Genomic DNA, 13623 nt, shown 5'->3' on the forward strand with positions numbered 1-13623 from the left:
CGAAGAGGTAGGAGTAATCACGGCTATGCCCTTGAGATTTTCATGGCTTGTGCTTTCAACTACGACACACTTGGTTCCAGTGGGTACACATGGTATCCTAGGGTTTGGATAGTTCAGACAGCCAGTGGTGATGGCGCCAGACTTAGTTACAACACAGCCCACCGTAGAGACATGAGCTGTAGCAGAGTCACATCCAGCACTGACGGAGATAGTAGCTCCGGAAGCACTGATGGAGCCGACTCGTGAGACTCTACTAGATACAGGAGAGACTTTGGTACCGAATATGGAGGTGGAGATAGACATGGAGACAAGGGTGTTGGAGGCACCTGCAGGCAAGGAGTTGGGGGCACCAGGTGCCCGACTGGAGGTAGTAGAATTTGATGCGGTGGTCGCAGTAGACACGACACTGATGACATCACTTGAGCAGGACAGCGAGAGAGAGGACAGAACCCAGAGGGTGAGTGCTTTTCTGAGTACGAAGTTCCACCGAACTCCGGCATCTCGAGTGACATACTTGCCGACACCCATGCGGGAAGCAGTGTCAGAGAAGGAGTTCGCGCAGACACGGAGTGAAGAAGCGCCGCATAGCGCTGTTGAGCATATGGCGGATGCAGTGGAGAAGGCTATGGGTATACAGCAGGAACACCCACTAGCGCAAAAGACAGTGTTGGCGGAGGCAATTTTTCTTGATGATGTCGCAACTCTAGCATCTCGAGCTCGTGAGTTTTTGGCTTCAGCAAAGACGCAGACATTGGAGTCAGTAGGGAAGGAGCTGGAGAGAGTCATATCCTTCATACGGACGGGATGTCCAGCTACCTTTACGGTTTGTTTTGAGGAGAGGGGATGGCCCGATGTGGAAATCACAGAGATGCGACAGGATTGGTCCTTGACGAGGGAACCTGAGAGGGAGGGCCGGATTGAGGTACTGATTCAGGAGATCGTGAGGTTACACAGGGAGATATATTACACCCTTCGGAGGAGTCAGGCAGACCAGCTAGCAGCTGAAGGAGCTCGGGAGGAGTCAGCTACCAGGTTTGCTTCAGAGAGGGCAGCCTGGGAGTTGGAGCGGGCGGCCTGGCAATTCGAAAGAACAACCCTGTTAGCAGCAAATGAACAATTGAGGACAGAAAAAGAGAAGATGGCAGTAGAGAAGGAGAAGGAATTGGGAGAGGTTGGAGAGATGATGCAGTCAGCCTTAGAGCTCCAGTTGGAAGCAGAAGCAGAGCTGAAGATCAGGAAAGAACAAGTCTACAAGCTAAGGGCAGAGGTGAACGAGTTGCGGACGCGGATGGCCACTACGCCAGGGACGCATCCCTCTGTCTAGTGCTTATGCATTGATGCATTTTGTTAGTAAAATTTTGTTAAGGAATTTTGTTGTATTGTCGTCCGGAGACGACCCTTCTTTTTGGGGGGGATGATGTTGTCGGTAAAATGTATAATGTAGCCGACGGGTAGAATAGTATCCGAACGGGCGCGTGACGCTTGTGTCACCCCTTCGGAAAGGTATATGTACACGTCCGAGATGGACTTTGGAATGGGGGAGAGATCATTGTAGTCATTGTAATCGGATTGTAATTTGCAAGTGCATACATGAATAAAGTACCTGTCTGAATTGAATCGTGTTATACATGTGTTAACTTCTTACCCTATGCGGTAAACATTAATAAGTCTGAGAGTTTATAGCGAAAAATCTGGCTAATAATTTGATAAAATGACAACTAACTTGTATCACTAGGTAAATTGTTGAGCCAATGGAGGAGTATTGAACCAAATAGCCAACAGAGTTAGTCTAGGTTGCATGGGTACACATACCCACACCCCTGGGACATGTACCCACGTATCCAGGTACGGGTACATCTACCCCAAGTACCAAGTACTTAGTGGAGAGCATCATTGCTAAGGATTTCAATTAAGATTTCTGATTTTTTGTTTCGGGTTTTTGTTTGCATATCAGCTTGTTGTATATCAAGCTTAATTCAATACGTAGTCAGTTTGAAACTTTGATACAATATGGATTAACGGTAAACTATATCACTGTTCAAGTCAGAAGTTTATCATTTGCAATATGTCATTGTCATATGATTTATGATCTTCTTGTTCATGTTTAAAGTCTGCCTTCTCTGTTAAGCATGTAAACATTTATCATATAGTATTAGTATTGTTTACAACATATTGCCAAGCTGAAACTGAAAACAATACATTACATCTGCAAACTTTATTGCTGTTCTTGTTTTGAAAAGCTATTGTCATGGCTCATATTTTCTGATTTTCTATAAATATTAAATAATATTTTAAAAAAAGTTTGACATACACACGAGTACCACCGTCCCCTATTTTGAAAAATCCCCATACTGGTACCCTTAGTACCCAAGCACCCCCGTCCCCGTGCAACTTTGGTGTTAGTTCTTTTGCTATATTCCAAAGCATCTTCTTTATTTAAGTGATATTGTATCATTGGTGTCTGATGATGATGGCTCATCCCTTTCATAAGCCTATTTTCATTTACAAAAATATTGAAAATTATTATCCTATTTCTAGTTGCCAATTGCACACTCCTTCCCCACCTGTATCTTTTAAACCCATATATTATTTTTCACAATCACTAATTCTGACAATATTACTTCTAACAACTGCTGGAAAAAAATGGAACCAAAGCTAATATAAACACTAGTTTTGAAAAACCTTCAATAGACCAATAATATGAGATGTAGCAACTAAAGGAAAATTCAATAAATAAGTAGAAAACCTGTGAAATCCCAACAATAAATTAATCATGTAATAATAGATACAATGCTTACATTAGGATTGAAAAAAGTTGGGATGGCACAAGACAGATAGGGTTGATGAGGGCTTTATGGGATTTCCAGATGAAAAGCAAAAGCATATTTTGATAGAATTGTTGGAAAGAGAGAAAGTTTAGTAGTTCTGGTATGCCATTCCTCCAAGGAATAGGCTGCAAAAAAAAAAAAGACTTTGCCGCAATGTGTTGGAGACCTTTTTCCTATGTAAGAACTAAGTTTTAATTGTGCTCCTTGAGGAAACTTCAATACCTTAGTAGTGGGAGACCTTGGGCACAACAATGTTGTAGTGATGCTGTTTGATTCAGTTGGGACATGGAGTGATCAGCAATAACACTGGGGAATTTTGTTGATATGGTTTGGTGGACATAGTGTATTATGTTGTAATCAACAATTTCAAAATTAGTGAGAAAAAAATCACATCAAAAAATTCATGATGTACATTATCCAAGCTCTGCCGTTTCCCCCCCTTGCTATTTCACTTCTCTGTGGTTGCCTCATTGTTTTTTGCGGGTGCAGTTGATTCTGAACAGGTAACGACCTCTGCATTTTTTGTCATTATTTTCTAAGCTTAAGATGAACAGAAACTGTTTCAGCTCATTGCTTTAAAACACTTCTATTGTTGTGTTTTTCTTCACTTCGTCTTTTGGCTTTGAAGGCTTTGGATTATAATTTATTCTTAGCTTTCCCTCTTGGCCATGTGGAGCATGGCCAACCAGCTTGATTTCCTACTTTGACTTTAAGCTTATTTGATATAGGATATGTTATACAAGAATGCAAACAACTCTTATAGATCCCATTTGTTTTGGTCAAATTGTATGAAACATGTGAAAGTTATTTGATATAGGATATGTTATACAAGAATGCAAACTTTGATTGATATATGGTAGATATCTCATATCATTATATGTTCTTCAAATTTGGTGTGTATGTATGCGTTTTTTAGAATTTATTAAGAAATTGTATATTTTCAAATGTTCGATAAAAGTGCCGATTTATAGCTGAATTTTTCGCTGAGTTTTTGCTGACTCTGAGATTTTCAAAAAATTTGGGCTGGCCGAGATATTGCCGATACCGAATTTTTAAACCATGACTTAAATATTCAAACCATTTATCATTTTGATCAGCAACAACATTGGGGAACTTTGTTGACATGGTTTGGTGGACATAATCAACAATCTCAAAATTAGTGAGAAAAAAATCACACTTAAAAATTCATGGTGTACACTATCCAAGCAATCCGAATGACTTAAATATTCAAACCATTTATCATTTTGCTTTGTTTTTTTAACTTCTTTGCGCTGATTGGGACTATCTATATCGTATGGTTTTGACATTTTTGAGTGATTATTTTAGGCATTGGGCCATTGGCCAGTTTTATTTTTGAATGAAATCACCTTTTTGAAATCTTAAATACGCTAAAACATTTGGATGTTTGAATGTTTTTGCTTGTTTATTCTTTATAGCAATATTTTAAATGCTATATGTATTTGTTCCAGTGTTCACTCAGTGTACCCAAATCTAGTCCCTGGTGCTGTTTTTCAAGTACTATATAAATTTGTTCTGCCGTTCTCCTTTCTCTACCCTCATCCTCGTCTTGAGGCCTCGTGGGATATTGGTAAGTGGTGTCATGTCCAATTGTTCAACATTCATATGATCATAAAGTCTAAACAACATTATTATAGTAGCTAGCAAAGCATCAAGATTCAGAACACATCATAGTGGCTGGTAGCTGCTACATATGCTGATTCCCATTTTGCCGTTTCTCCTCATACGAAGAAAGGAGAGCAGTAACCTTTCATATAACATCAGGCTCTACTTGATGACAATGTGGAGCATCCCTTTTCGAGACTCGTGCAAAATTAATTTGAAGCAATTAGTGCCTTTGATCTTGTTCTGATACATCACTTGTTCTCTTTCGTATTTTTCTCGCTTGTCATGCTTCAAAAGATCTAATTGGTTCATAGATGCCATTACTCAATTATATTTGAATTTGAAACCCTTCCATGATTGACAAAATTAAAGGCTACATTGCAAAACTTAGCAGTTAGCTAGCTGTTAACTAGCAGGGAAAAATTAAGGAGAAATAATAATAAATTCATAGAATGAGAAGGAAAACAGAACTAAAAAATCTGAAAATAATAAATATGGCAAGGATATTGTTAGGTTGTTGTATTGCATACCTTGCATATGCAGCCAAGAAACTTCAGTATCAAATCAGTCCAAGATTACACAAACATCAACTCCAAATGCATGAGAGGAAGTAGTGAAACGTGGAAGAAGAAATAGTGAAAAAATGATGCTTTTCTGGTCATGGAATGCTTTATTGTGTTGATGGAGAACCTTTTAGCTTGTACTTGTGATATTTTGTTAGTTGACTTGCACAAAACTCAGAGTTTCTCTGAAAAACCGCTGGGAAGTAAAATAATGATTGACATTCCCATGCAATTTTTGCATTAGTTGAGAACTTCTTAGGCTTAGTATTAAGCCTTATAGATGGAAGCACTCTGAACCAGTTCTCTAGAAACTCTATAAATTATGCCTAGCCTTTTGGAAAAGGTGTTTTCTGATATTAAGAATTTTAAGGTGCTGCTTAAACATGCAGAAAGTTTGATTTTAGCCTGAAAATTCTTTTTCTGTTTGGACGGGCCTTACTAGTTATGAGATCTGTTTTGCAAATGATGATTGGTCACGATACTTAAGGTTTCTGGATTGTCGTTATTTCATCAAAAAAATTTAAATTTCAGTTTTGCTTTTCTCTATAATTTGCATTTTAATCTGGCATGCTTTTATGCAATGGCTGATCTTTAGTGTCAATCATGTAATTAAAAAATCAGTACTCTAGAATAAATGGGTGGCTTATGTTTTCTTTGTTATCAGAAACTCTTGGGACTGTTGATTTTGTGGAGAGAGCAACAAATGATGTTGTTTTCCGAACTTGCAATGAAGAAAAGCACCGTGTAATCTTTCAGATTGGGACTGCGAATGCTGTACGTGCTCTAAATGCAGCTCAACTTCTGTGAGTTTAGTTTAGTTGCTATTTAGTTATAGATATAATTTTATAAAAACTGAGGACATTTCATTTTGATTTTCAACTTAAATTTCCAAGAATAATTCATTAGATAGAACTTATCTTGATTCTTTGGAATAGCTCTCCTTTGGTCTGCCTTGGAAGATCGGTGATACTTAAATCAAAAGCTTGTAGCATTATTAATATTAGGACCAATACATCATAACATATTCCTCATAGCAAATAATAATGTGAATTTCTTATAGAAACTTGCAAATAGCAATATTAAGGCAGGGCATCATTATTATTTCAGAGAGTATGTAAGGGGGCCATCCTTAGCAACTCGTAGTCTACCTTGGAGGAGAACCATCATCCTCAATCAAGTTGAAGAACTTGGAAGGTGTGCCATCCATTCAATCTCTTGGCCTGCAAGCATGGAAGGCTGGCCATTCATTCAATCTTGGGGTGACGAACTTGATAAGAGCATGGGAAGGGGGCCATCCTCTCACTTCTTGTGGACTTGGAAGGTGGGTGTGCCTTCCTAGTTGCAAGACACTTCCTTAAATTCAGAATCAATTGTTCAAGGAGTTTACTAGAGTATCGTTGATTGCTTGATTTCTCTTTTTCATCATTTCTCAAGGTTTGATGAGTGGACACTTCAAGGAATTGATAGTTTAATGATTGATATTTGAATGATTCGTTGATAGAATGGTTGATGATTGAATGATGGCTGTTTGAATGATAGATATTAGACTGATTTAATTGATGGAAGAATTGATTGTTGGTCTGTTTTCTTGATTTCTTTATTCCCAATCTATGATTGATGGATGAATGAACGATTTCCTTTGATTTGATGATTTGATATATTGGTGAATGATTGAATGAATGTTGAATTCATAGTGTGTTTGTTGTTGGCAAAAGTGTGTTATGCCATTGAGATTAGAAAACATGTGTTAAGGGTGTATGTTAGTAACCGAAGGGCGTTCCGTTATGATGCAACAATTGGGTCGCACCCCTTTGGGATCTTTATGTACACTCTCCGTTGGGAGATATGATTCATTCAGTATTGGTCATTGCTATCTATCTTGTGTATTGGCGTATGATGTACTTGAAGCATTGAAGCATTAATGAAATATATATTTGGTTCCAAAAGCATTACAGGTCTTATATCTTGTTACTGTAGTATGCATTAATCCAGTGTACCCTAGGCTGTAAACAGTGTTGAGTGATGATTGAATGCTGATTTGATGTATTAATAAGTGATCCTTGAATGCTTGGAATGATTTCTCATTTATGCTTTATTGGATTGGAATCACCACCCTTCATAAGAATGGAGTCACCACCCTTCATTGCTGCCTTTTGAGAAAAATAAATTATTTTTGAAATTGATCTCTCATCCATGTCCTTTTCGAAACCCCTTTCCCTTCATTTATTCCAATGCGAGGGAGAAGTCACACCTCTTCATCATATCTGGTTTTGAAGAGTGACAACTGACAAGCTTTAAATTATCTCCTTTTGAAAGACTACAACCTTTCACAATACCTCCATTTGAAATAGTCACCTCCTTATTTTCTTCCTATACCTTTCTATATTTTTTCCTTGATTCTTTTTCCCTTCTTCTTCTGTCCTTCTTCAATACTACCTTGCATAAGAATGGAGTCACCACCCTCCATTGCTGCCTTTTGAGAAAAATAAATTATTTTCCAAATTGATCTCTCATCCATGTCATCATTGAAACCCCTTTCCCTTCATTTCTTCCAATGTGAGGGAGAAGTCACACCTCTTCATCATATCTTCTTTTGAAAGAGTGACAACTGGCAAATTTTGACAATTATGTCCTTTTGAAAGACTACAACCTTTCACAATACCTACTTTTGAAATAGTCACCTTTTTTTTTCTCCTGTACCTTTCTATAATCTTTTCTTGATTACTTTCTCCTTCTATATTCCCTTTCAAATCAACTCTTTGCCCTTTTACCCATTTTCAAATGAACTCTTTTGTAATATCCCCAATGGATATTATACCCAGATTTTTAACACAAAAATTCAATAGATAATTTTTCATGCGAATGTTTTTAACTCATCAAGCACAATAAACCTATGTTCCCCAGGGACGCGTACCTGGCCTGAAACCCCCCGTTTCGAGGAAGGGGACGTCCTGGGGACGGGGGGACGGGTATGGGATGTCCCCCAGCCGTCCCCAAATTCCCTTTTTTTGCAGGGGACATCCCTGAAACTTGGGGACATGGGGGGGACAAAAGCCGTCCCCGGTACGGAAAGGGGACGTCTAGCCGTCCCCCGACCGTACTGGGTATGGCCGGCCGTCCCCCTTTTTTGCAAGCTCAAAACATTAAAAAAAAAATATTTGTTGTGTCTTTTTTAGTCGGCTAGTGGGCCTCAGTCCTCCAAAAACCCTAAAATGTATATAACTCAACACATTTAAATTGTTTTAACCATTCTTTGGTTTTCATTTTATGTTGCAGCCGGCTGAAGTTTTCATTTTGCAAGTAGAGGAGGTAATAGTTTTGCTTCCAAGAGCTTGACCAAGGGTTTGATCTTCTATTTTGTCCACCAAGTAAGTATAAAACTCTTTGTGCTTTCATCTATCATTTTTTTAATAAATTTGTAGCTTGCAAAGTCTGATTTTTTTTTATTTTTTCATTGTTTCAGCTCATATATCTATTCAATTGCATATTTAAACACAATGAGCAGCAGTGGGAGTACAAGTAGTAGTAGTGAAGAAGAAAATGTAGAGGTTGATGTTGTTAGTAGTGACACTAGGCAAAAACCCAATCCTAAAGCTGATTTGTTTAAATGCCCTTCCAACATTATGAAGAATTTTGCAAAGGGTCCTTTCAATAGGAAAAAACCTCTTCTCCAATATGTCACACCTAGGCCAAAAGATAAAAAGAATTCGGGAGGGACTAGGGTGTGGGATTGTCATGTTTGTCTTGATGATTTTAGGGGCAGCTATACAAGAGTGAAGTCACATTTTTTAGGTGTTACATGCCAAGGAGTCAAAACTTGTCCTAACCTAACCAATGAACAAAAATTAGAATGTCAAAGATTGCACTTAGAGGCTGAAATGGAGGGGCAAAATTTGACAGTGACATTGCCATCCATTCCCTCACAATCATCTAGGCATATTTCATCCGCCATTGGTACTAGTGGCAGCCCTAGTGGGTCTAGAGGGAAAAGAAAGATAAGTAGTAGTGAGAAGGGCTCGGTGGAAAGTATGTTTAATGCACAGGCAAAGGAGAAGTGTGAGGCATCCATTGGTAGATTCTTTGTTGCTAATGTTATCCCATATAATGCAGCCCGTTCCACTTATTATAAACAAATGGTGAAAGATATTATGAGCATGAATTCCTCATTTGTGCCCTCCAGTGAGCATAAGCTACGAACCACTATCCTAGATGAAGAGTACTCAAAGGTTGCTTTATTATTGGAGGATATGAGATGCACTTGGGTTAGGACAGGCTGCTCTATTGTGATGGATGGGTGGACCGATGTTAGACATCAGCCACTCATCAATATCATTGTCACATCCCTTGCTGGCTCTTATTTTTTGAGAGCCATAGATTGCTCAAGAAAGAAGAAGGATGCAGATTTTCAGTTCATCATTTCGCGAGATGCCATAGAGGAGATTGGGCCCTCTAATGTTGTACAGGTTATTACAGATTCTGCACCTGTGTGCAAATCAGCAGGTTTGATGATAGAGGGTGCTTATAGGCACATATTTTGGACCCCTTATTGTGTTCGTTCCTTGAACAATGCATTGAAGGACATAGGGAAGATTGAATGGGTGAAGCAAGCGGTGCTGGAAGCTAGAGAAGTGCAAATGTTTATTTGCAACCACCACACTTCACTTGCTCTATTCAGGTCCTTCTCTAAGAAGGAGTTTCTCAAACCAGCCGAGACAAGGTATGTCAATTATAATTATAGTTTACTTTTAGTTTGTTTTAACTTTAGGTTATTTAAAAAAATTATTTATAAGTTTACTTACATGTGATGCTTTTTGTTTTAAATTTTAATCATTAATGTTTAAGTTTAAATTTTAAATTTTTAATTGTTGCTATAGGTATTGCACATATTTCATCTTGATGGAGAGGATGATTGAGGTGTATGAGGCCCTTCAATTGATGGTGGTGAATCCAGAGTGGGGACGATGGTCTCATTCTAAGTCCACTGAAGGAAAAGCGGTGAGGCAAAGGATCCTTGATGAGAGTTGGTGGTCCACAATGAAGTAAGTTGTTGGTTTTAAAATTTACTATTAGTCTTTTTTTGCTGATTTTCCTACTAATAATCTTAAAATTCTTAAAATTCTAATTCTGATTTTTTTTTTTTTGGCATTTTGATCTTGCAGATACATTTGCTCTGTCATAGCACCCATTGTTGATGTCATTAGATATGCTAATACTGATGCTCCTAGTTTAGGAGAGATCTATGAGACTATTGATAGCATGTTGGGTAAGATGAAGAGAATTGTTGCGGCAAAGGATCCTACATTGGGCTTTTATGAGGAGCATATTAGGCCTATTGTGACGCGGAGGTGGAACATAATGAATACCCCGCTTCATATGGCAGCATTTGCTCTAAATCCCAAACGGTATGCACAGTTGGGTGGAAGGGGCCTCCCATGTGATGATTTTGAGGTTTTGGATGGCTTCACAAAAGCAATTGATAAGATGTATTCAGCTCAAGATGCCTCTACTCTTCGTGCATAGTTCCTTGACTTCACCAACCTTCGTGGCCCAAACTTGGGTAAGCCACAAGCAAGGTTGGATAGAGTTGTTTTGGCACAGAGGGATCCTATTGGATGGTGGACTTGGCATGAGAGAGATACACCTGAGTTAAAGATACTTGCCGGTCGCCTCCTTTCACAGGTTGCTAGTTCTTCAGCTGCAAAGAGGAACTGGTCCACATATTCATATATCCACTCTATCAAGAGGAATAGACTTACCTCTAAAAGAGTGGAGAAGCTAGTGACAGTGCATCATGCTCTTCGACTTGCCGATCGCCAGACTCTAGAGTATAGGCAGACACCAGCTTTGCGATGGGATGTTGAGCCTGAGGATGTGGCCTAGATAGATGAGGATGACATAGCACCAAGACTGGTTGGGGTTCCATTAGATGAGACTACGCTTCCTGTGGAGGATGACAGTGAGGAGGATTCTGATTTTGATGCCATGAATTAGTAGAGGCAGAATAGGAGCAGCAGTCTGCTTCATTTTCTATGTTTTGCTTTTTATGTTGAACATGAACATGATTATGATACATTGATTATATGATACTTATTACTTTATGGCAGCCTATAGCTTTGGGCATATTTTGATTTTGATTTTCAGATTTATGATTTATCATGCTTATCATTACGAGTCTTATGATATTGACAATGGTTAATAACTTAATGTTCATTGTTCAGTGTTCTCTGATATTGTATTGATATGCATTTTGAGAATTGGATACTAAAATACTAAATAGTAAAATACTAAAATCGAATATTATTTCATAGATGGCATTCAAATGTTGTATGTTATGGTTCTATAATGTTTAAATGACATGCTTTGTGCTTAGTTTCATATGAATGACATGTATATTTACAAATTTCAATGTATATACTATATTTTAAAATTTTCCTATATATATAGCCGTCCCCGTCCCCCCTCATCCCCAAAATCGCCAAAAAAATTTGCCGTCCCGGAAACCCGTCCCGCCGTCCCCCGCCATCCCCGTACCGGAAACTTGGGGGAACATAGCAATAAACAGAAAAATATATAATACCCAGCTGAAATATAGATTCTAAAATGGTATTGCATTTAAATCTTCAGCATAACAAAATCCAGTCGTAGTTATAGGAAATTACAACAAGATTGGATACCATAAATATGAACTTGAAACACTGAGTGAGACACTTGTGTGATATCTCCAAATGACAATGTGTATTTGTCCACTGCCTCCATATTTGAGATTTTGCATTCTTAAACTTGCTGAAAGGTAAAGCTTCCAAATTCTCCAAGAGTAAATAATCAATTCATAAAATCAATCGTGGAGAGAATGAGCCACTGAAAGTTCTTTTATAACACATTCCTTTGACTTTTCGTTTTTCCCCAACATATCTCTTCATCTTTCTTTATTCCGTCTCTTTGTTTTCCCTTTCAATAATAAAGTAACATGTTGTTGGCTAATTTTTTTTTAAGTTACTAAGACTACAACTTACAAAATTGTGGCTTTAGGCAACGGTGTAATCAGATAAATCTCTCCTCTCAGCAACAGGGATGCTCCCTTCTTACTGTAGGTGGCTTCAACAGGATTATAACTGAAATTATACAAAGGTCTCAATTTGTTCCTCTTTTTTCAAGAATAGTTCACAAGTAACTACAAGTTTAAACTCTACAAAATCTCCTACTGCTATGATAATATTGGTGACTCAGTGGGTGAGGTAAGAGCAAATCCTAAGGCAGCAATTAACTATAATACTTTAGTGAAATAATAACAGGAACCCAAAGTCTCCTGTGATTAGTCCAAACCTTCGATTTAACAAAAACACTTAGCAAGGCACAAAGTCTCTTTACTAGTGTCAAGTAAAATTATTTCAAACTAAAAGTCTTTAGCCCTCAGTAATTTGCAGCCACTATTAACTATAGCGATTCCTCTCTTGAAGCTCAAAGTCTCCCAGAAGACAAATGGAAAACTCAAATGATTCACACAATAAAAGCTATTAGATGAACTCGAGCGATTAAACAATTTAACATAAGAAAACATTACTTAATCTCAAGATTTGTGGCATTAAGTTTCTTTCCTTGTAAAATGTTAATCATCTTGGCATAAGAAAGCTAGCAAATTAAACAGTTGAAATTTTGATTTTGCATTATGACTCTGTGATGAAATAGTGTCTTGCTAAAATTTGGAAAAGATTAATGAAGTTTGATACATCACATCTCAGATTTTAATCCTTTCTTTCTTATCTCTGTTTCCTTGAGAGAGATTTGCCTTAGAAAAAAACCCAGAGTTTTGTCTTCTTGTTAAAATTACTCCATGAAATCCATGTCTTGTATGAACGAAGAATTTTCTGTTCAAAACAGACGAATTCACTCCTTGTTAAAGGTTGATCGCTGGCCCTCTTGATGTTGACAAACTCGCTGCCTTATTGGAGATCAAAATCGCTGACAATAGCTGGGAAAGTTGCTGCTTGACATAGGGTTTCTCTGCCTTGCAGAACATAGTAAGAGGTCTGAATTGCTGTTGAAATGATTTACATGGCCTTTCATATATAGGCAATTGCTGGGGCCAAAAGGCATGTCTCTCGAGAGGGCCGACATGGGCCATTTAGATGACAAAAATTAAATGTTTAAGTCCCCTCCTTGCTGGCCAACCTGTTAAATGCTCAATCATTGGGCAGAAAAGGGCAAAGTTTGGATAAGAATACCTAGGAGCACCGCCGTTCCATGTGGCCCAACCAGCAGTTGCCATGTCACCTTGCCCAGCTGCCACACAGCCCTCTTTGCACCTGCCACGTGTTGCTCCTACCTCTTCAGTTGCTACGTCACCTGCTTACATGGTACTGCCACGTCAGCACTGATGTGACAGGTTTTTTTGCCCAAATGGCTATTAGGCTGTCAGAATTAATGGGATAGAATGCTGACATTAGCACTGCATCACCCTCCTGCACACCCTTCAGGCTTTCATGAGAAGTGTTTGGTTTTCTTCTTAGAACTTAAGCATATGGACTCCGTTTTCAGCAAATGAGATATTGCTGGAAAGCTGGTTTCGAGCCGGTTTTGATGATGCAGGAATTTTGGGATTTTGATGCAGT

At 38.4% G+C, this 13623-nt stretch overlaps 2 protein-coding genes across 3 annotated transcripts in view; both read left to right on the forward strand.

Annotated features, from left to right (window-relative positions):
* Positions 1-13623, forward strand: part of LOC149551583 (Aldolase-type TIM barrel family protein) — a 166433-nt gene that overhangs the window by 50574 nt on the left and 102236 nt on the right. For both annotated transcript variants that reach the window (XM_089787100.1, XM_089787099.1), the window contains exon 3: positions 5679-5817. In XM_089787100.1, coding sequence (XP_089643226.1) covers positions 5679-5817 — 139 coding nt within the window. The remainder of the gene's footprint in view (positions 1-5678; positions 5818-13623) is intronic.
* LOC149551584 (uncharacterized) lies at positions 6565-11148 on the forward strand. Its single transcript, XM_089787098.1, has 4 exons — positions 6565-8382; positions 8478-9731; positions 9889-10053; positions 10174-11148. Exons 2-4 carry the CDS (start codon positions 8512-8514, stop codon positions 10532-10534), a joined length of 1746 nt encoding a protein of 581 aa, XP_089643224.1. The 5' UTR covers positions 6565-8382; positions 8478-8511; the 3' UTR covers positions 10535-11148.

The sequence above is a fragment of the Cupressus sempervirens genome, chromosome 6 (assembly GCF_028749045.1).
Source record: "Cupressus sempervirens isolate cs-2001-9-10 chromosome 6, ASM2874904v1, whole genome shotgun sequence".
Taxonomy (NCBI): Eukaryota; Viridiplantae; Streptophyta; class Pinopsida; order Cupressales; family Cupressaceae; genus Cupressus; species Cupressus sempervirens.

Bases quoted from the DNA above. Each gene is read 5' to 3' on its own strand.
- LOC149551584 (XM_089787098.1), top strand. From the start codon at position 8,512: ATGAGCAGCAGTGGGAGTACAAGTAGTAGTAGTGAAGAAGAAAATGTA. The intron at 9,732-9,888 runs GTATGTCAATTA...TTGTTGCTATAG, and splicing joins CTCAAACCAGCCGAGACAAG to GTATTGCACATATTTCATCT. The intron at 10,054-10,173 runs GTAAGTTGTTGG...TTGATCTTGCAG, and splicing joins AGTTGGTGGTCCACAATGAA to ATACATTTGCTCTGTCATAG.